The 23385-nt window shown below is 50.1% G+C and overlaps 1 protein-coding gene across 1 annotated transcript in view; it reads right to left on the bottom strand.

Moving 5' to 3' along the window:
* pwp1 (PWP1 homolog, endonuclein) overlaps positions 1–19252 on the bottom strand; it is a 77228-nt gene extending 57976 nt beyond the window's left edge. Inside the window, exons 1-6 of the mRNA XM_086009711.1 lie at positions 19073–19252; positions 17057–17115; positions 16691–16872; positions 13600–13685; positions 13315–13411; positions 12604–12714 (exon numbers count right to left, since the gene is read on the bottom strand). Coding sequence (XP_085865837.1) covers positions 12604–12714; positions 13315–13411; positions 13600–13685; positions 16691–16872; positions 17057–17115; positions 19073–19138 — 601 coding nt within the window. The 5' untranslated portion in view covers positions 19139–19252. The remainder of the gene's footprint in view (positions 1–12603; positions 12715–13314; positions 13412–13599; positions 13686–16690; positions 16873–17056; positions 17116–19072) is intronic.
* Positions 19253–23385: the final 4133 nt, after the last annotated feature.

The raw sequence follows: 23385 nt of genomic DNA, 5'->3' as shown, positions 1-23385 counted from the left end.
TGCCTAGGCGGCTCACAGCAGTATTATAAGACAAGAAATTTGGCACCGAGCCACATAAGGAGAAATTAGGGCAGGTGATCAAAAGCTTGATCAAAGAGGGAGGTTTTAAGAAGCATCTTAAAGGAGGAAAGAGAGGTAAGAAAGAAAGACTTACATTTCTATAGCGCCTTTCACGACTATCGGATGTCCCAAAGTGCTTTACAGCCAATTAAGTACTTTTGAAGTGTGGTCACTGTTGTAATGTGGGAAACACGGCCGCCACTTTGTGCACAGCAAGCTCCCACAAACAGCAATGTGATAATGACCAGATCATCTGGTTTAGTGATGCTGATTGCGGGATAAATATTGGCCCCAGGACACCGGCGATAACTCCCCTGCTCTTCTTCGAAACAGTGCCGTGGGATCTTTTACGTCCACCTGAGAGAGCAGATGGGGCCTCGGTTTAACGTCTCATCCAAAAGACAGCACCGCCGACAGTGCAGCACTCCTTTAGCACTGTGTCATCTTAAATTTATGCGCTCAAGTCTCTGGAGTGGGACTTGAACCCACAACCTTCTGACTCAGAGGCGAGTGTGCTACCCACTGAGCCACACTTGGCCCATAGAGAGGTGGAGAGGTTTAGGCAGGGAGTTCCAGAGCTTAGGGCCCGGGCAACAGAAGGCACGGCCACCAGTGGTGGAGTGATTATAATCAGGGATGCTCAAGATGGCAGAATTAGAGGAGCGCAGATATCTCAGGGGGTTGTGGGGCTGGAGGAGATTACAGAGGTAGGGAGGGGCGAGGCCATGGAGGGATTTGAAAACAAGGACGCGAATGTTTAAATCAAGGCGCTGCTTAACTGGGAGCCAATGTAGGTCGGCGAGCACAGGGGTGATGGGCGAACGGGACTTGGTGCGAGTTAGGACATAGACAGCCGAGTTTTGGATCACCTCAAGTTTACGTAGGGTAGAATGTGGGAGGCCAGGAGTGCGTTTGAATAGAATCATAGAATGGTTAGAGCACAGAAAGCGGCCATTCGGCACATCGAGCCCGTGCCGACTCTCAGCTAGTCCCATTCCCCCGCCCATTCCCCGTAACCCTGCAAATTTATTTCCTTCAGATACTTATCCAACTCCCTTTAGAAAGCAAAGATTGAATCTGCCTCCACCGCCCTTTCAGGCAGTGCATTCCAGATCCTAACCACTCGCTGCGTAAAAAAGTTTTCCCTCATGTCACCTTTGGTTCTTCTGCCAATCGTCTTAAATCTGTGTCCTCTGGTTCTCGACCCTTCTGCCAATGGGAACAGTTTCTCTCTATCTACTCTGCCCAGACCCCTCATGATTTTGAACACCTCTATCAAATCTCCTCTCAATCTTCTCTGCTCTGAGGAGAACAACCCCAGCTTCTCCAGTCTATCCACGTAACTGAAGTCCCTCATCCCTGGAACCATTCTTGTAAATCTTTTCTGCACCTTCTCTAAGGCCTTCACATCCTTCCTAAAGTGCGGTGCCCAGAATTGGACACAATACTCCAGTTGAGGCCGAACCAGTGTTTTATACAGGTTCATCATAATTTCCACACTTTTGGACTCTATACCTCTATTTATGAAGCCCAGGATCCTGTGAGCCTTTTTAACTGCTTTCTCAACCTGCCCTGCCACCTTCAACGATTTGTGCACACATACCCCCAGGTCTCTCTGTTCGTGCACCCCCTTCAGAATTGTACCATTTAGTTCATATTTCCTACCCTCATTCTTTCTATCAAAATGTATCACTTTACACTTTCCTGTGTTAAATTTAATCTGCCACGTGTCCGCCCATTTCACCAGCCTGTCTGTGTCTTCCTGAAGTCTATCACTCTCCTCCTCACTGTTCACTATACTTCCAAGTTTTGTGTCATCTGCAAATTTTGAAATTGTGCCCTGTACACCCAAGTCCAAGTCATTAATATACATCAAGAAAAGCAGTGGTCCTAGAACTGACCCCTGGGGAACACCACTGTATACCTTCCTCCAGTCCGAAAAATAACCGTTCACCACTACTCTCTGTTTCCTGTCACTTAGCCAATTCTGTATCCATGCTGCCACTGTCCCTTTTATTCCTGATGCGCTATCAATTACTCATAAAAGACTGAGAGGTAGAAGAGTAACTAAAGGCTTTTATTAACAACAGAATGAAGGTCTGCCTCGCGTGGTCGACCGGTCCAGGATACAAAGGGCTGGGGAGCAGTCACCTTTATACTAGGACCTGTGGGAGGAGTCAGCCGAGGCATGTCCAGGCATGTACACAGTGGAATACAAACAGTGGTTTACCACATTCACCCCTTGTTTAAAATTGAGTCCGGCGGGGTGAAGTGTATTAAAAGTTAGTGTATTGGAGTCTCTCCGGAGGTCTTGTCTGCCGCTGTGATCGGCGTGGCGACGGCAGGGGTAGTGAAGCTTCCGGCGTCGAGTCCAGCGTAGGCTGTGGCACAGGCGTGTCGTCCTCGTAGATGTCGAGCGGGTCGCGGGGCCCAGGCCTGCCATCTGCTGGGGCTGGATATCGGATCGTGGGGGGGGGGGGTGGTAGTGAGTAGTGGGGTACTGCAGCCCCCGAGGGTGCAAGGTCTCTTATGGAGACTGTGTCCTCCCGCCCGTCCGGGTATGCGATGTAAGCATACTGGGGGTTGGCGTGGAGGAGGTCGACCCTCTCGACCAGGGGGTCCGTTTTATGGGTCCTCACGTGTCTTCTCAGTAGGACCGGCCCTGGGGACGTCAGCCATGGCAGTAGCGATGTCCCCGATGTGGACTTCCTTGGGAAGACAAACATTTTCTCATGAGGGGTGGCGTTAGTGGCAGTGCAGAGCAGTGACCGAATAGAGTGGAGCGCATCGGGGAGCACATCCTGCCAGCGGGAGGTTGGAAGGCCCCTAGACCTTAAGGCTAGCAGGACGGCCTTCCAAACTGTCGCATTTTCTCTTTCCACCTGTCCGTTCCCCCGGGGGTTGTAACTGGTGGTCCTGCTTGTGGCAATACCCCTAGTTAGCAGGTACTGACGGAGTTCGTCGCTCATAAACGATGAGCCCCGGTCGCTATGGATATAGCTGGGGAAGCCGAACAGGGTGAAGAGGTTGTTCAGACATTTAATGACCGTGGCACTGGTCATGTCCGGGCAGGGGAAGGCGAACGGGAAACGGGAGTACTCATCAATAATATTGAGGAAGTACACATTGCGGTCGGAGGAGGGGAGAGGCCCTTTAAAATCAACGCTCAGGCGCTCGAAGGGGCGAGTGGCTTTTATCAGGTGGGCCCTGTCTGGTCTATAAAAGTGCGGTTTGCACTCAGCGCAGACTTGGCAGTTCCTGGTCATGGTCCTGACCTCCTCAATAGAGTAAGGCAGGTTGCGGGCCTTGATGAGGTGGAAGAACCTGGTGACCCCCGGGTGGCAGAGGTCATTGTGGAGGGCCCGCAGTCCATCGATCTGCGCGCTGGCGCAGGTGCCACGCGATAGCGCATCCGGGGGTTCATTTAGCTTCCCGGGCCGGTACAAGATCTCGTAGTTGTAGGTGGAAAGTTCGATTCTCCACCTCAAGATCTTGTCATTTTTGATTTTGCCCCTCTGCTTGTTGTTAAACATAAAAGCAACTGAACGCTGGTCAGTGAGCAGGGTAAATCGTTTTCCGGCCAGGTAGTGCCTCCAATGACGCACAGCCTCCACAATCGCCTGGGCCTCCTTCTCAACAGCGGAGTGTCTGGTCTCCGGGCCTTGGAGGGTTCGTGAAAAGAAGGCCACGGGTCTCCCCGCCTGATTGAGGGTAGCGGCCAGGGCAAAGTCGGACGCGTCGCTTTCCACCTGGAAGGGGATGGATTCGTCCACTGCGTGCATGGTGGCTTTGGCAATGTCCTCCTTGATACGGTGGAAGGCTAAGCGGGACTCTGCCGTCAAGGGAAAAGAGGTGGACTTGATCAGCGGACGGGCCTTGTCCGCATAGTAGGGGACCCACTGGGCGTAATAGGAGAAAAACCCTAGGCACCTCTTCAGGGCCTTGAGGCAGTGGGGCAGTGGAAGTTCCATAAGGGGACGCATCCGGTCGGGGCCGATGACTCCGTGTTCCACAACACAGCCAAGGATGGCGAGGCGGTTTGTGCGGAGTATGCACTTCTCCTTGTTATATGTCAGGTTTAGGAGTTGGGCGGTGCGGAGGAATTTTTCGAGGTTTGCGTCATGGTCCTGCAAGTCACGGCCGCAGATGGTCACATTGTCCAGATATGGGAAAGTGGCCTGCAACGCATTTTGATCTACCATCCGGTCCATCTCCCTTTGGAAGACGGAGACCCCATTGGTGACGCCAAAGGGAACCCTAAGGAAGTGATAGAGGCGGCCGTTTGCCTCAAAGGCAGTGTACTGGCGGTCCTCAGGGCGGATAGGGAGCTGGTGGTACGCTGATTTCAGGTCAATGGTCGAGAAGACGCGGTACTGCGCGATCTGGTTGACCATATCAGCTATACGGGGGAGTGGGTAGGCGTCCAGCAGGGTGTAGCGATTTATTGTCTGGCTGTAGTTGATGACCAGGCGCTGCTTCTCGCCGGTCTTAACGACCACAACCTGTGCTCGCCAGGGGCTGGTGCTGCCCTCAATAATCCCTTCTTTCAGGAGCCGCTCCACTTCGGTTTTAATGAAAACCCTGTCCCCGGCACTGTATCGCCTGCTCTTTGTGGCGATGGGCTTACAGTCGGGGGTGAGGTTAGCAAACAGTGGTGGGGGGGTGACTCTGAGTGTGGAGAGGTTGCACCTGGTGCGCGGCGGGCAATTTGGAAGCTGCTGGCTGCGGACTGTGAGTGGGGGTAGGGGTCCACCGTACGCCATCGTAACACTTTTAAGGTGGCACTGAAAATCTAACCCCAGCAGGACGGCAGCGCAGAGGTCAGGCAGGACCAGAAGTTTAAAATGATCGTACACGGTCCCGTCTACTACGAGTGTCACCACGCAGTAGCCGCCGATGTCCGCCGACTGGGACTCGGAGGCCATAGAAATCCGCTGTTGCGCAGGCAGGACTGGGAGAGAGCAACGCCGCACCGTGTCGGGGTGGATGAAGCTCTCCATGCTCCCAGAGTCAAAAAGGCAGATTGTATCGTGACCATTTACCTTAATGTCCATTGTGGAACTGGCCAGTTGGTGCGGTCTCGCTTGGTCCAGTGTAACGGATGCCAGCGTAGGGGTCGGTGTGTCGCTGCGGGTATCAGATGAGGCGGTGTCGGGGGCCTGCTGCGTCCCGGCTGTCGTCCAAGATGGCGGCATCCATGATCCCCATGTGGCTGGAGGCGTCCAAAATGGCTGCTGTACCGGTGATTCGCACATGGCCGGGGAGGTCCAAGATGGCGGCCCGCATGGCCCACACGCGGCGCTGCTGGGGTTCGGGGTGGCTTTGGCCCTGCAGACGCTAGCGTAGTGTCCCTTCTTCCCGCAGCCCGAGCAGATCGCGTTTTTCGCCGGGCAGCGCGCTCTGGGGTGTTTTGCCTGGCCACAGAAGTAGTATTTCTGGCCTTGGGGCACTGCTGTCTGGCCTTGGGGCACTGCTGCGGTAGTTGGGCCGTTGTTGGGGTGTGGCTGGGGTGGCACGGCGCTATGAGGCGGTCCTACCGTGTCCCAGGCTGTCATTCCCCGCGGCGTCCACGGTGCAGAGGAGTAGGCATCCATGCCCTGGTAGGCTGCATCCAACGATAGTGCGAGTTCAGAGGCCTTGTTGAGGTCGAGGTTACTCTGCTCCAACAGTCGCTGTCGGGTGTAATTGGATCTGTGGCCCGCTACAAAAGCGTCCCGGATAAGTTCCTCTGTGTACACGGCGGCCTTTACATCCTTACAACCACAGGCCCGGCCAAGCACAGACAGTGCCTGAAGGTATTCCACGGTCGACTCCCCAGGAGGTGCCTGGCGTACACTTCGTTCACTGGGCGCGTGTACTGGTCCTTGAGGAGCTTGATAGCGTCCGCGTACGAGGTCGCGTTTACACTCGGTGGTTCACTTTGGAGGTCAGGACATCCAGTTTGTCCTCGTCCGATTTGATTGCTTCGGAGGCGGTCAGGAATTTTTCAAAACACTTAAGCCAGTGAGTAAACTTGGTGGATGAGTCCGCCTCCCGATGATCTAAGTCCAGGCATGCTGGTGTGAGGATCTTCTCCATTATAAAAATGTTGTTAATAAAATTGATGCGCTATCAATTACTCATAAAAGACTGAGAGTTAGAAGAGTAACTAAAGGCTTTTATTAACAACAGAATGGAGGTCTGCCTCGCGTGGTCGACCGGTCCAGAAATACAAAGGGCTGGGGAGCAGTCACCTTTATACTAGGACCTGTGGGAGGAGTCAGCCGAGGCATGTCCAGGCATGTACACAGTGGAATACAAACAGGGCAAACAGGAATACAAACAGTGGTTTACCACAATTCCGTGGTCTTCAAGTTTGCTGGCAAGCCTATTATGTGGCACTTTGTTGAATGCCTTTTGGAAATCCATGTACACCACGTCAACTGCATTAACCTCATCAACCCTCTGTTATCTCATCAAAGAACTCAATCAAGTTGGTTAAACACGATTTGCCTTTAACAAATCCATGCTGGCTTTCCTTAATTAATCCACACTTGTCCAAGTGACTGTTAATTTTGTCCCTGATTACCGTTTCTAAAAGCTTCCCCACTACCGAGGTTAAACTGACTGGCCTGCAGTTGCGGGGTTTATCTTTACACCCTTTATTGAACAATGGTGTCACATTTGCAATTCTCCAGTCCTCTGGCACCACCCCTGTATCTAAGGAGGATTGGAATATTATAGCCAGTACCTCTGCGATTTTCTCCTTCAATTCCCCCAGCATCCTAGGATGCATCCTGTCTGGTCCTGGTGATTTATCTACTTTAAGTACAGCCAGCCTTTCTAATACCTCCTCTTTATCAATTTTTATCCCATCCAGTATCTCCACTACCTCCTCCTTTACTATGTCTATGGCAGCATCCTCTTCCTTGGTGAAGACAGATGCAAAGTACTCCTTTAGTACCTCAGCCATACCCTCTGCCTCCATGCGTAGGTCTCCATTTTGGTTCCTAATCGGCTCCACCCCTCCTCTTACTACCTTTTTACTATTTATATGCCGATAGAAGACTTTTGGATTCCTTTTATGTTGGCTGCCATTCTATTCTCATACCCTCTCTTTGCCCCTCTTGTTTTCTTTCTCACTTCTCCTCTGACCTTTCTATATATAGCCTGATTCTCAGACGTATACTCGACCTGACATCTGTCATACTCGCTATTTTTCTGTTTCATCATATTCTCTATCTCTTTCACCATCCAGGGAGCTCTGACTTTAATTGCCCTGCCTTTCCCCCTAGTGGGAATGTACCTCAACTGTACCTGAACTATTTCCTCTTCAAAGGCAGCCCATTGTCCCATTACAGTTTTGCCTGCCAATCTTTGATTCCAGTTTATCCCACTGAAATTGGCCTTCCCCCAGTTCAACATTTTTACTATAGATTGTTCCCTGTCCTTTTCCATAGCTAATCTAAACCTTATGACACTATGATCACTGTTCACTAAATGTTCACCTACTGACACTTGCTCCACTTGACCCACCTCATTCCCCAGAACCAGATCCAGCAATGCCTCCTTCCTCGTCGGGCCAGAAACATACTGATCAAGAAAGTTCTCCTGAACACACTTCAGAAATTCTTCCCCCTCTCTGCCCTTTACACAATTACGATCCCAGTCTATATTAGGATAGTTGAAGTCCCCATTATCACTACTCTATAGTTCTTGCATCTCTCTGCAAATTTGTTCCGCCATATCTTTCCTATTAATTGGTGGTCTATAGAATACACCTAGTAGTGTAATGGCACCTCTATTATTTCTTAACTCTAGCCATATAGATTCTGTCCTTGATCCTTCCAGGACATCCTCTCTCTCCAGCACTGTAATATTCTCCTTAACCAATACTGCCACACCACCTCATCTTTCCTTCCCTATCTTTACTGAACACCTTATAACCAGGAATATTTAATACCCAATCCTGCCCTTTCTTGAGCCAGGTCTCAGTTACTGTTACAGCATCATATTCCCATGTGGCTATTTGTGCCTGCAGCTCACTGACCTTCTTTACTACACTTCGTGCGTTCACATACTACACTGTAAACCCATCTTAGACCATCCTGTGTTCTCTCTTAGTTTGTCCCCACCTGATACCTTACTATTTCTTACTTTGGTGCTCTCTGCCTCTCCCAATCCTTTGAGCACTTTATTTCCCCTTTCTAATGTTACATTCTGGTGCCCACCCCCCTGCCAAATTAGTTTAAACCCTCCCGAGCAGCACTAGCAAACCACCCCGCGAGGATATTGGTTCCGGCCCTGTTGAGGTGCAACCCATTCAGCCTGTACAAGTCCCACCTCCCCCAGAACCGGTCCTAATGCCCCAGGAATCGGAAGCCCTCCCTCCTGCACTATGTGGTGTATTTGGACTTTCAGAAGGCCTTCGATTAGATCCCACACAAGAGGTTGGTGAACAAAATGAGGGCACATGGAATTGGGGGTAATATACTAGCATGGATTAATAATTGGTTAACAGACAAAACAAAGGGTAGGGATAAACGGGTCTTTTTCAGGATGGCAGGCTGTGACTAGTGGGGTACCCCAAGGATCGGTGCTTGGGCCCCAGCTATTCACAATCTATATCAATGATTTGGATGAGGGGACTAAATGTAACATTTCCAAATTTGCTGATGATACAAAGCTAGGTGGCAGTGTCAGTTGTGAAGAGGATGTGAAGAGACTTCAAGGGGATCTCGACAGGCTCAGTGAGTGGGCGAGAACATGGCAGATGGAATATGTGGATAAACATAGAAACATAGAAGATAGGAGCAGGAGTAGGCCATTCGGCCCCTCGAACCTGCTCCGTCATTTAATGAGATCATGGCTGATCATCCAAATTCAGTACCCTGTCCCTGCTTTCTCCCCATATCCCTAGATCCCTTTAGCCTTAAGAAATATATCTAACTCCTTCTTGAATATATTTAATGAATTGGCCTCAACTGCCTTTTGTGGTAGAGAATTCCACAGGTTCACCACTCTCTGGGTGAAGAAATTCCTCCTCATCTCTGTCCTAAATGGCTTACCCCTTATCTTTAGACTGTGACCCCTGGTTCTGGACTCCCCCGCCATCGGGAACATCCTTCCTGCATCTAGTCTGTCTAGTCCTGCCAGAATTTTATAAGTTTCAATGAGATCCCCTCTCATTCTTCTAAACTCCAGCGAATGTACGCCCAATCGACCCAATCTCAGAAATCACAGAAACCCCACAGTGCAGATAGAGGCCATTTCGGCCCATCGAGCCTGCACCGACACATATCCCACCCGATCCCCGTAACCCCACATATTTTAATCCCCCTAACACTAAGGGTCAATTTATCATGGCCAATCAACCTAACCTGCACATCTTTGGACTGTGGGAGGAAACCGGAGCACCCGGAGAAAACCCACGCATACGTCATTCCTGCCATCCCAAGTTATCAGTCTGCTGAATCTTCGCTGCACTCCCTCCATGGCAAGAACATCCTTCCTCAGATAAGGCGACCAAAACTGCACACAAGGTGTGGTCTCACCAAGGCCCTGTAGATCATTAATTTATATTGTGAATAGCTGGGGTCCTTGCACCAATCCCTGCGTTACCCCACTAATCACTGCCTGCCACTCGGAAAAAGACCCGTTTATTCCAACTCTTTGCTTCCTGTCTGCCAACCAGCTCTCTATCCAAGTCAGTACCTTACCCCTAATCCCACGTGCTTTAACTTTACACGCTAATCTCTTATGCGGGACCTTATCGAAAGCCTTCTGAAAGTCCAAATACACCACATCCACTGGTTCTCCCTCATCTATTCTACCAGTTACATCCTCAAAAAATTCCAGTAGATTAATCAAGCACGATTTACCTTTTGTAAATCCATGTTGACTTTGTCTGATCCTGTCACTGTTTTCCAAGTGCTCTGCTATTACATCTTTTATAATGGACTCTAGCATTTTCCCCACTACCGATATCAGGCTTACCGGTCTGTAATTCCCCGTTTTCTCTCTACCACCTTTTTTGAATAGTGGGGTTACATTAGCTACCCTCCAATCCATGGGAAGTTATCCACTTTGGTAGAAAAAACAGAAAGGCAGAGTATTTCCTAAATGGTGAAAGCTTGGGGAATGCAGATGCTCAAAGGGACCTGGGTGTCCTTGTACATGAGTCACTGAAAGTGAATGTGCAGGTGCAGCAAGCCATTAGGAAGGCAAATGGTATGCTGGCCTTCATTACAAGAGGATTTGAGTGCAGGAGTAAAGAAGTCTTACTCCAATTATATAGGGCCTTAGTGAGACCACACCTGGAATACTGTATACAATTTTGGTCTCCTTACCTAAGGAAGGATATACTTGCCATTTTTTCTTATAATACTCCTGTGAAGCGCCTTGGGACGTTTTACTACATTAAAGGTGCTATATAAATACAAGTTGTTGTTGTTACCACATCCTTAATAATAGATTCCAGCATTTTCCCTACTACTGATGTCAGGCTAACTGGTCTGTAGTTCCCTGTTTTCTCTCTCCCTCCTTTCTTAAATAGTGGGGTTACATTTGCTACCTTCCAATCCGCAGGAACCATTCCAGAATCTATAGAATTTTGGAAAATGACAACCAATGCATCCACTATCTCTATAGACACCTCTTTCAAAACCCGAGGATGGAGGCCATCAGGTCCTGGGGATTTATCAGCTTTCAGTCCCATTCATTTCTCCAGTACTATTTTTTTTACGAATACTGATTTGTTTCAGAATTAGTAGACGTGTGTAAAATTATGACGGGGGATGGGACAGAGTCGACAGAAACAGATTGTTCCCATGAATAAAGGGTCCAGAACCAGGTCACGTGGAGACAAGATTAAGTGTAAGAGATTTAGGACAGAGAACAGGAGAAACTTTTTACACAGCGGGTTGAGAGGCTGTGGAATTCACTCCCAGAGTTAGTGATTGAAGCAGAGACCATGCCACACTGAATAGGTTAGAGAGGGTGTTGAAGGAAAGGGGGTAATGGGATCTGGGAACAGGGCGGGTACATGGGATTAGGACACATCTCCTGTGGAGAATGAACATGGACTGGATGGGCCGAGCGGCCTGTTCCTCTGTTGTAATTTCTACGCAATAGAAAAGCAGGAAGATAGCGACAATGCTGAACTCGAGAATGGATTTCCTGTGGTGTGCACAGAATTAGTGTCAGAATCTGGAATCAGTTTCACGGGCACAAGCTCGGGGCTTGTGGTCTGGGTTTTCGGAGAATTCCCGAACAGTACGTCAAAGGCTAACCTGCACCAGGTGTGTGTGAGAACAAAACGGAAAGTTGGGATAGAATGGCTGGGACTAATATCCACCAACGCTCCCCTGGCCGCGCCTCGATTGGGAGGTCCCGTGCAGCTGGAAGATACTTCGCAGGCATGGCCACTACAAATTTAAAGGGACCGTGCGCGAGAAGAAATTAGAGGGAACATTGATATCCACAACCACAAAGATGGGAATTACAGCCACACGTAGAATGCCGAGGTCACTGAGCTCGCACGCAGCATGCCGACAGGTACAGGCACAGACCCCCTCCCACCCCATCACAGGGTCAGATACAGGCCCTCCGCAGTCACAGCGCACGTACACAGCACAGGGTCTGCTGTGATGCACCAGTCCTCCTGAAAGCAATGAGCTGGGTGGCGATATCGCTGCAACTATCCCATGTGGGAAATCCTGTGAATCTGATCGTGGACACATCGGAACTGCTTCAAGGAGACATATCAGAGCCAGGCCATTCAGGAGAGAAGTTAGGAAACACTTCGTCATGTAAAGGGTGGTAGCAGTGTGGAACTCTCTCCCACAACAAGCAGTAGATGCGAGCTCAATTAATGTTAAATCTGAGATCGATAGATTTTTACTAGACAGGGGTATTAAGGGATAGGGAGCCAAGGCGGGTGGGTGGGGTTAAGGCACAGATCAGTCATGAACTCACTGAATGCTGGAACAGGCTCGAGGGGCTGAGTGGCCTCCTCCTGTTCCTACATAACTGCACCATTCCAAACCGGCCAAGTGACTATCTGGCATTTCAGGGTGGGTGGAGAAAACAAATTTCCTGGAGATTAGTAACAGCAAGGTGGAGGGAACTGGTGACAGGAGCATTGTGACAGAACGAACAGCCAACGCTGGAAGGGAGGGAGTGAGGGACGGGTAGCGATGGGGACATCGGGCGGGAGGAAGTCACTAGGGTGGAGTGCAGCTTTAATTAGCTGGTGAAGTTGCTGCACTTTCCTTAATCTACATCACAATTCACCACAGTATGTTGACCAGAACTCCGCTTAACCCCCCCCACCCCACTATGTTCTGTCAATACACCTGTAGCCAGGCTCTGGGAGCGGGCAGTGGCTCCAGCTCGGAGAGCGGCTCCGGGAGACTAAGCTTTAATTTCCCTCCACTCTCCAGGAGGGCCTCGGCCTCCTGCCTGGGATTGAGCGGCACCGACTCACCGAAATGTTCCAATACAGCTGGTGCAAAGCAAACGGAAGACCATTCGATGAAAAGGTCAAAGGTCTTCCCCACCTACCTGTTAGTTTTTCTGGGTCTGGGTTGAAGTTGAGCCACTCGACACACAGTGGATAGGCAGGAAGCAGCACGTCATGATGTACATAGAGAGACTGCTCCTCCTGGTTGTGAACTGAAAGAAACAATTCATCGTGTGTGGGTCAAACAGTGAGTAACAACATCGTGGAACATCCTCCATCAGCAAGGGCTCTGCCCAACCACCTTCTGACCCCGCACGACTCTTAATCTACATCACAGTTCACCAGAGGAAATCGATCAGTGCTCCGCACTCCCCCTGGCCCCACACCACTACCCCCTCGCTCCGCTCCCCCGCACCCCTCTACACTCCCCACTCTGTGCCCCCTACACCCCAACCTCCTGCACAATTCCAGATCATTAAAAAATATCTAGCAGAAGATCCACAAATGATGCAATGCAGCACCACACAATGGGAACGAGCAGAGCTTTGCACAGATGCAGTCGCATGCATGTGATGCCCAATGATTGAGAAGACTGGCTGGGACAGCTCTCTCCAATCTGTATACACTGACCTGCTTCGACAGAGATTGAAAACACACACTTCAGAAGGCCTCAGGCCAGCAGTAATTATATCACCTCTAAGTGATCTCACCTTCTCTGATACTGGCCCACAACAGGCGCTGCACCCGAGACAGAATAGAAAAACTTTGCTCAGTATAATCCGAGATTTAAAGGGGTTTACTGGGAATCTCACCGTATATCTCGAGGCTGCAGCAATCCTTGTCTGCTTTCCCCACAATGATCAGATTATCACTAGGTTTGATTTTGAAATCTTCATCTTCATACTGCTCCTACAACATAAATTGTGAGTTTAAGTTTCAAGTTACGCCGGCACTTGGAGCTGGAGAACAGGAGACCAGCAGCAGACATTAAATCTGCACATTAAACACCCCTGGAAAACAATGTCACTGAGAAAAAGGATCACGGGAGGGGATCGATGGACCAGAATAATTCCGCAAAGAGTCACCGTCCAACTTACTGTGTTTTTAAGAGTGACATACGGGTCATCTTCATTGCTAGCGTACACCGTGAGCCCTCCCAAACTGTCGCCGAGATTCACGCCGCCTACACAGAAAGTCAGTCATTAGCAAAAGAAAAGTTCGACAAAACAAAGAGACACAAACTGGTTCCAGGAGGTGTGTTGCTGAAACTCACATAACTCCAGCACTGGGGCAAACAATGTGTCACAGGTGGACTATTTCGCTTATTTCACTGATAGAACGTTATTAAATCTGCAAAGCTGTCGATTATTTCCATCAGTAACAGTGGTTAAATAGCTGGTTTGGGCTCTGATTGAAGGGATCTGTGCAGACAGAAATGGTCCAATTCTCCACACAATACAATGCTCCGAAAATCCCGGCAGAGTCTGTGCAAAGTTAGTGCCTTCGCTTGGAGGGAGTGGGAAGGGTAGACAGGATTCCCGAGCCTTCCTGGGACAGGTTTGTAGGCGAGGGAGGAAGTTTGCAGAACTCTCCCTCGGTAGATTAAATAAGTCGAATACATCACCACGCAGATAATGCCCGACCTGCCAAAGGTGTGGCCAGGATAAGAAAATGGGCAGTCCGGGTCCGTGCCGCGGAAACCCGGAGCGCAGAAACCGGAGCGGTAACGGACCCTCATGATGTGGAATCAGAGGATTTTACAGCACAGAAAGGTCATTCAGCCCATCACACACACACCCTCTCTCCCTCTGTCCCTTTCCCCATTCAGCCCATCACACACCCTCTCCCTCTGTCTCTTTCCCCAATCAGCCCATCACACACCCTCTCCCTCTGTCCCTTTCCCATTCAGCCCATCACACACCCTCTCCCTCTGTCTCTTTCCCCAATCAGCCCATCACACACCCTCTCCCTCTGTCTCTTTCCCCATTCAGCCCACCACACACCCTCTCCCTCTGTCCCTTTCCCCATTCAGCCCATCACACACCCTCTCCCTCTGTCCCTTTCCCATTCAGCCCATCACACACCCTCTCCCTCTGTCTCTTTCCCCAATCAGCCCATCACACACCCTCTCCCTCTGTCTCTTTCCCCAATCAGCCCATCACACACCCTCTCCCTGTCTCTTTCCCATTCAGCCCATCACACACCCTCTCCCTCTGTCTCTTTCCCCAATCAGCCCATCACACACCCTCTCCCTCTGTCCCTTTCCCCAATCAGCCCATCACACACCCTCTCCCTCTGTCCCTTTCCCCAATCAGCCCATCACACACCCTCTCCCTCTGTCCCTTTCCCCAATCAGCCCATCACACACCCTCTCCCTCTGTCTCTTTCCCATTCAGCCCATCACACACCCTCTCCCTCTGTCTCTTTCCCCAATCAGCCCATCACACACCCTCTCCCTGTCTCTTTCCCCAATCAGCCCATCACACACCCTCTCCCTCTGTCCCTTTCCCCATTCAGCCCATCACACACCCTCTCCCTCTGTCTCTTTCCCCAATCAGCCCATCACACACCCTCTCCCTCTGTCTCTTTCCCATTCAGCCCATCACACACCCTCTCCCTCTGTCTCTTTCCCATTCAGCCCATCACACACCCTCTCCCTCTGTCTCTTTCCCCAATCAGCCCATCACACACCCTCTCCCTCTGTCTCTTTCCCATTCAGCCCATCACACACCCTCTCCCTCTGTCTCTTTCCCATTCAGCCCATCACACACCCTCTCCCTCTGTCTCTTTCCCCAATCAGCCCATCACACACCCTCTCCCTCTGTCCCTTTCCCCAATCAGCCCATCACACACCCTCTCCCTGTCTCTTTCCCCATTCAGCCCATCACACACCCTCTCCCTCTGTCTCTTTCCCCAATCAGCCCATCACACACCCTCTCCCTCTGTCTCTTTCCCCAATCAGCCCATCACACACCCTCTCCCTCTGTCCCTTTCCCCAATCAGCCCATCACACACCCTCTCCCTCTGTCCCTTTCCCCATTCAGCCCACCACACACCCTCTCCCTGTCCCTTTCCCATTCAGCCCATCACACACCCTCTCCCTGTCCCTTTCCCATTCAGCCCATCACACACCCTCTCCCTGTCTCTTTCCCCATTCAGCCCATCACACACCCTCTCCCTCTGTCCCTTTCCCCAATCAGCCCATCGCACACCCTCTCCCTCTGTCCCTTTCCCATTCAGCCCATCACACACCCTCTCCCTCTGTCTCTTTCCCCATTCAGCCCATCACACACCCTCTCCCTGTCTTTTTCCCCATTCAGCCCATCACACACCCTCTCCCTCTGTCTCTTTCCCCAATCAGCCCATCACACACCCTCTCCCTCTGTCTCTTTCCCATTCAGCCCATCGCACACCCTCTCCCTCTGTCTCTTTCCCCAATCAGCCCATCACACACCCTCTCCCTCTGTCTCTTTCCCATTCAGCCCATCACACACCCTCTCCCTCTGTCTCTTTCCCCAATCAGCCCATCACACACCCTCTCCCTCTGTCCCTTTCCCCAATCAGCCCATCACACACCCTCTCCCTCTGTCTCTTTCCCATTCAGTCCATCACACACTCTCTCCCTCTGTCCCTTTCCCCAGTCAGCCCATCACACACCCTCTCCCTCTGTCCCTTTCCCCAATCAGCCCATCACACACCCTCTCCCTCTGTCTCTTTCCCATTCAGTCCATCACACACTCTCTCCGTCCCTTTCCCCAATCAGCCCATCACACACCCTCTCCCTCTGTCTCTTTCCCATTCAGTCCATCACACACCCTCTCCCTCTGTCCCTTTCCCCAGTCAGCCCACCGCCCTTGTGCTCGCTCTCTGAAAGAGTTCGCCCCTCACTCCTGCTCCCGATGGGCTGAATGGCCTGTTTCGCTGCTGGACCATTCGATGGTCTTATACCTGTTGTTAAGTTTTACTTTGTGCATAAGAGACATTTTTAAGAAATAAATTTCTCTCGAATAAAGCAAGTTGAAAGCAGAAAAACTCATTCCAGCAAACACTGCAGGATTTTAGAGACACTGGAATGTTGTGATTGGATCGATTTAAGAGTGGAAGTGATGAGCGAAGACACTGTAGGTTAGAGCAGCCGACACAGAGCAACTGCCATCATATCCTGCCCCGCCCTCCTGCGACCCTCACCTTCCTCCTCATCATATCCATCAAGGTCATATTCTGCCAGACCGTTGTCATCCTGCTCCTCCTCCTCCTCTTCTCCGCCGTCCTCCAGGGTCTCAGAGTCACGAGAGACGGGATTGACTGTTCCATCCATCAGCTCCTCCTCATTCCTCTCCACCGTCTGTTCATCCCCCTCCTCCTGGGCTCTAGAAACAAACCCATGGTGTTTAGTGCGTTTATCGGCAGGGGACGAGCTCGAACATTCTCCCGCGTGTCACTGTTTGGTCCCCAGCCCCAAAACCTTCGCAGCGAGCTGGCAACATTCTTCTTACTTTCTTTGCTAAAGGAAAGTGCTTGTGCAGCAGCTGAGGGGAGAGGAGTGAAACTTACTCAAATTCTTCTTTCGCATTGAGGATTAATTGCTGCAACTCCTGCTTACTCAACGTAACCTAGAAAAGAAAGTTTACCGAGGTTACCACCACTGTAAAGGCAGCGGACAATCAGAGGCACTCGCGGGAGTTTCCCCGCAGTCCGACACTGACCAGCCAACTGGCACAAAGTGAGCAACTTAAACCGGCAATTCTCTGCCGCACGTGCCAGGACCGACAGTTCCAATAATTCCGCGGACAGGCTGACGCTTTCGCTGGGAATTCCCACAGGCTTCTCCTGTTCCGCCATTGCAAGCTCAGCACAAGCCCACTCACCCGTGTAACAAGGTTCCCTCGAATTATTTTTTGGGCTGCGCTGCCCCTTTAACATTACGCGCATGCGCGATTTTCCCATTTAAAAGCCGGTGAGCCGGCTGCGTGGGAGCTCGAGTGCAGCACGGCTGCCCAGCTAAAAGGGTAAGAAGTCACACAACACCAGGTTATAGTCCAACAGTTTTATTTGAAATCACAAGCTTTCGGAGCGCTGCTCCTTCGTCAGGTGAAGTGGAGAGATGCATAAAGACACAGCTTATATAGTCAGAGAATAATGCCAGATGATTACAGGTAATCTTTCTAACTGCCATTTATCACACCTCGGCAGAGAGATAATCACAGCAATCAAAGGTGTGAATGGTGTCCAAACAGGTCAGTCAGGAAAACATTACATCAAAGAACAATGAAGTGGGGTCACAGGGGGTCAAATGTTGCAGATGCTGGGGTCTGTATGGAAAACAAAAAAGACAAAAAACATTTTCTTTGCTGGAAATCACAGCAGGTCCGGCTGCATCTGTGTAGAGAGAACAAGCCAATGACGACTCGAGTCTGGATGACCCTACGTCAGGTGGGGTTACATGTAGCGTGACATGAACCCAAGATCCCGGTTGAGGCCGTCCTCATGGGTGCGGAACTTGGCTATCAGTTTCTGCTCTACGATTTTGCGTTGTCGTGTGTCTCGAAGGCCGCCTTGGAGAATGCTTACCCGAAGATCGGAGGCTGAATGTCCTTGACTGCTGAAATGTTCCCCGACTGGGAGGGAACACTCCTGCCTGGCGATTGTTGCGCGGTGTCCGTTCATCCGTTGTTGCAGTGTCTGCATGGTCTTGCCGATGTACCATGCTCCGGGGCATCCTTTCCTGCAACGTATGAGGTAGACAACGTTGGCCGAGTCACATGAGTATGTACCATGTACCTGGTGTCCTCACGTGTGATGATGGTATCTGTGTTGATGATCTGGCATGTCTTGCAGAGGTTGTCTTACAGATTACCTGTAATCATCTGACATTATTCTCTGACTATATAAGCTGTGTTTTTATGCATTTCTCCACTTCACCTGACGAAGGAGCAGCACTCCGAAAGCTTGTGATTTCAAATAAAGCTGTTGGACTATAACCTGTTGTGTGACTTCTTACATTTGTCCACCCCAGTCCAACACCGGCATCTCTACACCACAGCTAAAAGGGAACATTGCCCCGTAACCCAGGAAACTCCGCCCCGCGTGCTTATTTCGACAGATCATTTCCGAGCACCCACAGGGAGTTGGAACACTCATCCTCTGATGGAACATCAGGGGCAGGAATCCTGCCAGCGTCAGTGGGAGGGGACACGAGATGAGAAGCAGGGGCTCCGGCCAAGGGCAACACAAACTCCCACAGCAGCTGCATGTCCTCCACCAGCGCCTTGGCCGGTGGACTTTGCTCGCTCGCTATGGCTGTCCTCTGAGTTGAGGATAATCTGTCCCCCAAAGATCCTTGAATCAACCAGCGCCTTCCAAAGCTTCATTTCAAGCAGGCAGCTTGTGTCTGATTCACAGGCTGCTGGAGGAGCTTCTCTTGTGAGGTTTGTAAAAGCCCAGCAAGAAAGACTGGGATTTACAGCAGCTTCCCAGCTCGCAACGTCCCAAAGAGCTTTACAGCCAATGAAGTCATTGTTGAAGTGTGGTCACTGTAATAATGTGTTGACCCCTGACCCGCGGCCTGACCTTCTCGGGGGTGTCCCGGGCCGCCCCCCGCGGGGCCCAGCTCACGCAGGTTCTCTGGCCGCTCATGGTCGCTCCGCCCGTAGAATCCGCGCCCAGAAACCTCGCGGCCCGGCGGAGCCAATTCACCGCGGCCCGACTCCGGACACCAAACCCCGCGGCTTCCGGTCCCCGCGCCCCCCAGCGCCGCTCCCCGGGACTGCAGCCCAGCGCCCCCCACCGCCGCTCCCCGGGACTGCAGCCCCAGCGCCGCTCCCCGGGACTGCAGGGGAAGCCCAGCGCCCCCCAGCGCCGCTCCCCGGGACTGCAGGAGGAGCCCAGCGCCCCCCAGCGCCGCTCCCCGGGACTGCAGCCCCAGCGCCCCCCAGTGCTGTTCCCCGGGACTGCAGCCCAGCGCCCCCCACCGCCGCTCCCCGGGACTGCAGGAGAAGCCCAGCGCCCCCCAGCGCCGCTCCCCGTGACTGCAGGAGGAGCCCAGCTGATTGGTTTTTCACGAGCTTGAAAGTCACGCATTTCTGCAGCTCCTCTCACCACCTCAGCGCGTCCAAAAGCGCATTACACCCAATGAAGCACTTTTTGCAAAATAACAACAGAAAATGCTGGAAAAACTGAGCAGACCAGACAACATTCGTGAAGAGAAAATAGAGTCAATGTTTCGGGTGAAAACCCTTTGTCAAGACTGAAGAAGCACAGGAAATGAAATAGATTAAGAGGCCAGGCTGGGAGAGAACAAAAGAGAAGAGACATTAAGAGGTATTCAAAACAAGATGAGATGGTGATAGGACTAGTGGAGACAAAAGACAGCTTTAGATTAGGTGTGAAATGCGCTGGCAGAATGGGAGACAGCTGCCATGTGGGAGAGAGAAAAAAAGAAAGGTGGGGGGGAAAGGGCCAAAACAAAGGTGTGGATAAAAAAGTTAAAAATGTAATAGGGGCCGAGGTTATGTTCTGAAATTGTTGAACTCGATATTGAGTCCGGAAGGCTGTAAAGTGCCTAATCGGAAGATGAGGTTGCAGTGTAGTCACTGTTGTAATGTGCTAAACGCAGCAGCCAATTTACGCACAGCAAGCTCCCACAAAGAGCAATGTGATACTGACCAGATCATCTGTTTTTTAGTGACACTAGTTGAGGGATAAATATTATTCCCAGGGCACCAGGGAGAACTCACCTGCTTTAATCGTGTTGTGCAAGTTCTGGTGTTCAGCGTTTCAGTGGCTGGCAGCAGATTTGGTTGCTAGTTTGTGCAGTGTGTCCCGGGGAAATATTCTCTGTCGGCCTATTCCTCTTGGATTTGTTTCCGTTACCTGCAGTTTCACAGCTAAATAAACATTGACCTCATTCTCAGCTGCTCTCTGACCAGCTGTGACATTTAATGGCAGATGTTATCGCAGCGTTTGACTCAGTGGACATTGCAATCTAATCTCAATCTGTGTCAAACTCACAGTGTCATCACTGAAAGGAAGCAAGATTTTACAATAGATAGAAACATAGAAACATAGAAGATAGGAGCAGGAGTAGGCCATTCGGCCCCTCGAGCCTGCCCCGCCATTTAATGAGATCACGGCTGATCATCCAAACTCAGTACCCTGTCCCTGCTTTCGCCCCATACCCCTTGATCCCTTTAGCCTTAAGAAACATATCTAACTCATTCTTGAATATATTTCATGAATTGGCCTCAACTGCCTTCTGTGGTAGAGAATTCCACAGGTTCACCACTCTCTGGGTGAAGAAATTACTCCTCATCTCAGTCCTAAATGGCTTAGCCCTTAATCTTTAGACTTTGACCCCTGGTTCTGGACTCTCCCCCCATTAGGAACATCCTTCCTGCATCTAGTCTGTCTAGTCCTGTTAGAATTTCATAAGTTTCAATGAGATCTCCTCTCATTCTTCTAAACTCCAGCGAATATAAGCCCAATCTCTCCTCATACGTCATTCTTGCCATCCCAGGTATCAGTCTGGTGAATCTTCGCTGCACTCCCTCCATGGCAAGAATATCCTTCCTCAGATAAGGTGACCAAAACTGCACACAATACTCAAGGAGTGGTCTCACCAAGGCCCTGTACAACTGCAGCAAGACATCCTTGTTCCTGTACTCGAACCCTCTTGCTACGAAGGCCAACATACCATTTGACTTCTTAACCGCCTGCTGCACCTGCATGCTTACCTTCAGCGACTGGTGCACAAGGACACCCAGGTCTCGTTGCACTTCCCCTTCTCCCAATCTATTGCCATTCAGATAATAATCTGCTTTCCTGTTTTTGCCACCAAAGTGGATAACCTTGCATTTATCCACATTATACTGCATCTGCCATGCATCTGCCCAATCACCCAACCTGTCCAAATCATACTGGAGTTTCTCAGCATCCTCCTTACAGCACACACGCCCACCCAGCTTTGCGTCATCTGCAAACTTGGAGATATTACATCTAGTTCCCTCGTCTAGATCATTTATATTGTGAATAGCTGGGGTCCTAGAACCAATCCCTGCAGTACCCCACTAGTCACTGCCTGCCACTCAGAAAAAGACCCGTTTATTCCAACTCTTTGCTTCCTGTCTGCCAACCAGTTCTCTATCCAAGTCAGTACCTTACCACCAATCCCATGTGCTTTAACTTTACACGCTAATCTCTTATGCGGGACCTTATCGAAAGCCTTCTGAAAGTCCAAATACACCACATCCACTGGTTCTCCCTTATCTATTCTACCAGTTTCATCCTCAAAAAATTCCAGTAGATTAGTCAAGCACAATTTACCTTTTGTAAATCCATGCTGACTTTGTCCGATCCTGTCACTGTTTCCCAACTGCTCTGCAATTACATCTTTTATAATGGACTCTAGCATTTTCCCCACTACCAATGTCAGGCTTACCGGTCTATAATTTCCCGTTTTCTCTCTACCACCTTTTTTAAATAGTGGGGTTACATTAGCTACCCTCCAATCCATGGGAGCTGTTCCAGAGTCTATTGAATTTTGGAAGATGACCAGCAATGCATCTACTAGTTCTAGGGCCACTTCCTTAAGTACCCTAGGATGTAGATTATCAGGCCCTGGGGATTTATCGGCCTTCAATCCCGTCAATTTCCCTAACACCATTTCCCTACAAATACTGATTTCATTCAGTTCCTCCCTCTCATTAGACCCTATGTTCCCTGACATCTCTGGGAGGTTATTTGTGTCTTCCTTTGTGCAGACAGAACCAAAGTATGTATTTAATTGGTCTGCCATTTCTTTGTTCCCCATTATAAATTCCCCTGATTCTGACTGCAAGGGACCTATGCTTGACTTCACCAATCTTTTTCTCTTCACATATCTATAGAAGCTTTTACACTCAATTTTTATGTTCCCTGAAAGCTTACTCTCATACTCTATTTTCCCCCTCTTAGTTATTCCTTTTGTCCTCCTTTGCTGAATCCTAAACTGCTCCCAATCCTCAGGTTTGCTGCTTTTTCTGGCCAATTTATATGTCCTCTCCTTGGATGTTATGCTATCCCAATTTCCCTTGTTAGCCACGGTTGCGCCAACTTTTTTGTTTTATTTTTATGCCAGACAGGGATGAAAAACTCTGTAGTTCATCCATGCGATCTTTGAATGTTTGCCATTGCCTATCCACCATCAACCCTAGTCCCTGAGTCAACTACTTCACTCTCCATCTTAATGAAGAATTCTATCATTTAATGATCACTCCTCCCCAAGTGGCCTCGCACAACAAGATTGCTAATCAATCCTTTCGCATTACATAATACCTAGTCTAAGATGGCCTGATCTCTAGTTGGTTCCTCGACATAGTGTATCAATATATAGATATGTGAAGAGAAAAAGATTGGTGAATCAAGCGTAGGTCCCTTGCAGTCAGAATCAGGGGAATTTATAATGGGGAACAAAGAAATGGCAGACCAATTAAATACATATTTTCATTCTGTCTTTACAAAGGAGGACATAAATAACCTCCCAGAGATGTCGGGGAACATAGGGACTAATGAGAGGGAGGAACTGAAAGAAATCAGTATTTGTAGGGAAATGGTGTTGGGGAAGTTGACGGGATTGAAGGCCGATAAATCCCCAGGGCCTGATAATCTACATCTTAGGGTACTTAAGGAAGTGGCCCTGGAGATAGTAGATGCATTGCTGGTCATCTTCCAGAACTCGATAGACTCTGGAACAGTACCCATGGATTGGAGGATAGCTAATGTTACCCCACTATTCAAAAAAGGTGGTAGAGAAAAAGCGGGGAATTATAGACCGGTAAGCCTGACATCGGTAGTGGGGAAAATGCTAGAGTCCATTATAAAAGATGTAATAGCAGAGCACTTGGAAA

This window comes from Somniosus microcephalus, chromosome 16 (assembly GCF_052327205.1).
Source record: "Somniosus microcephalus isolate GS21.2 chromosome 16, FLI_Smic_1.0, whole genome shotgun sequence".
NCBI lineage: Eukaryota > Metazoa > Chordata > Chondrichthyes > Squaliformes > Somniosidae > Somniosus > Somniosus microcephalus.
Note: the sequence above shows the minus strand (reverse complement) of the source record. Positions and strands in the feature narration are given on the sequence as shown.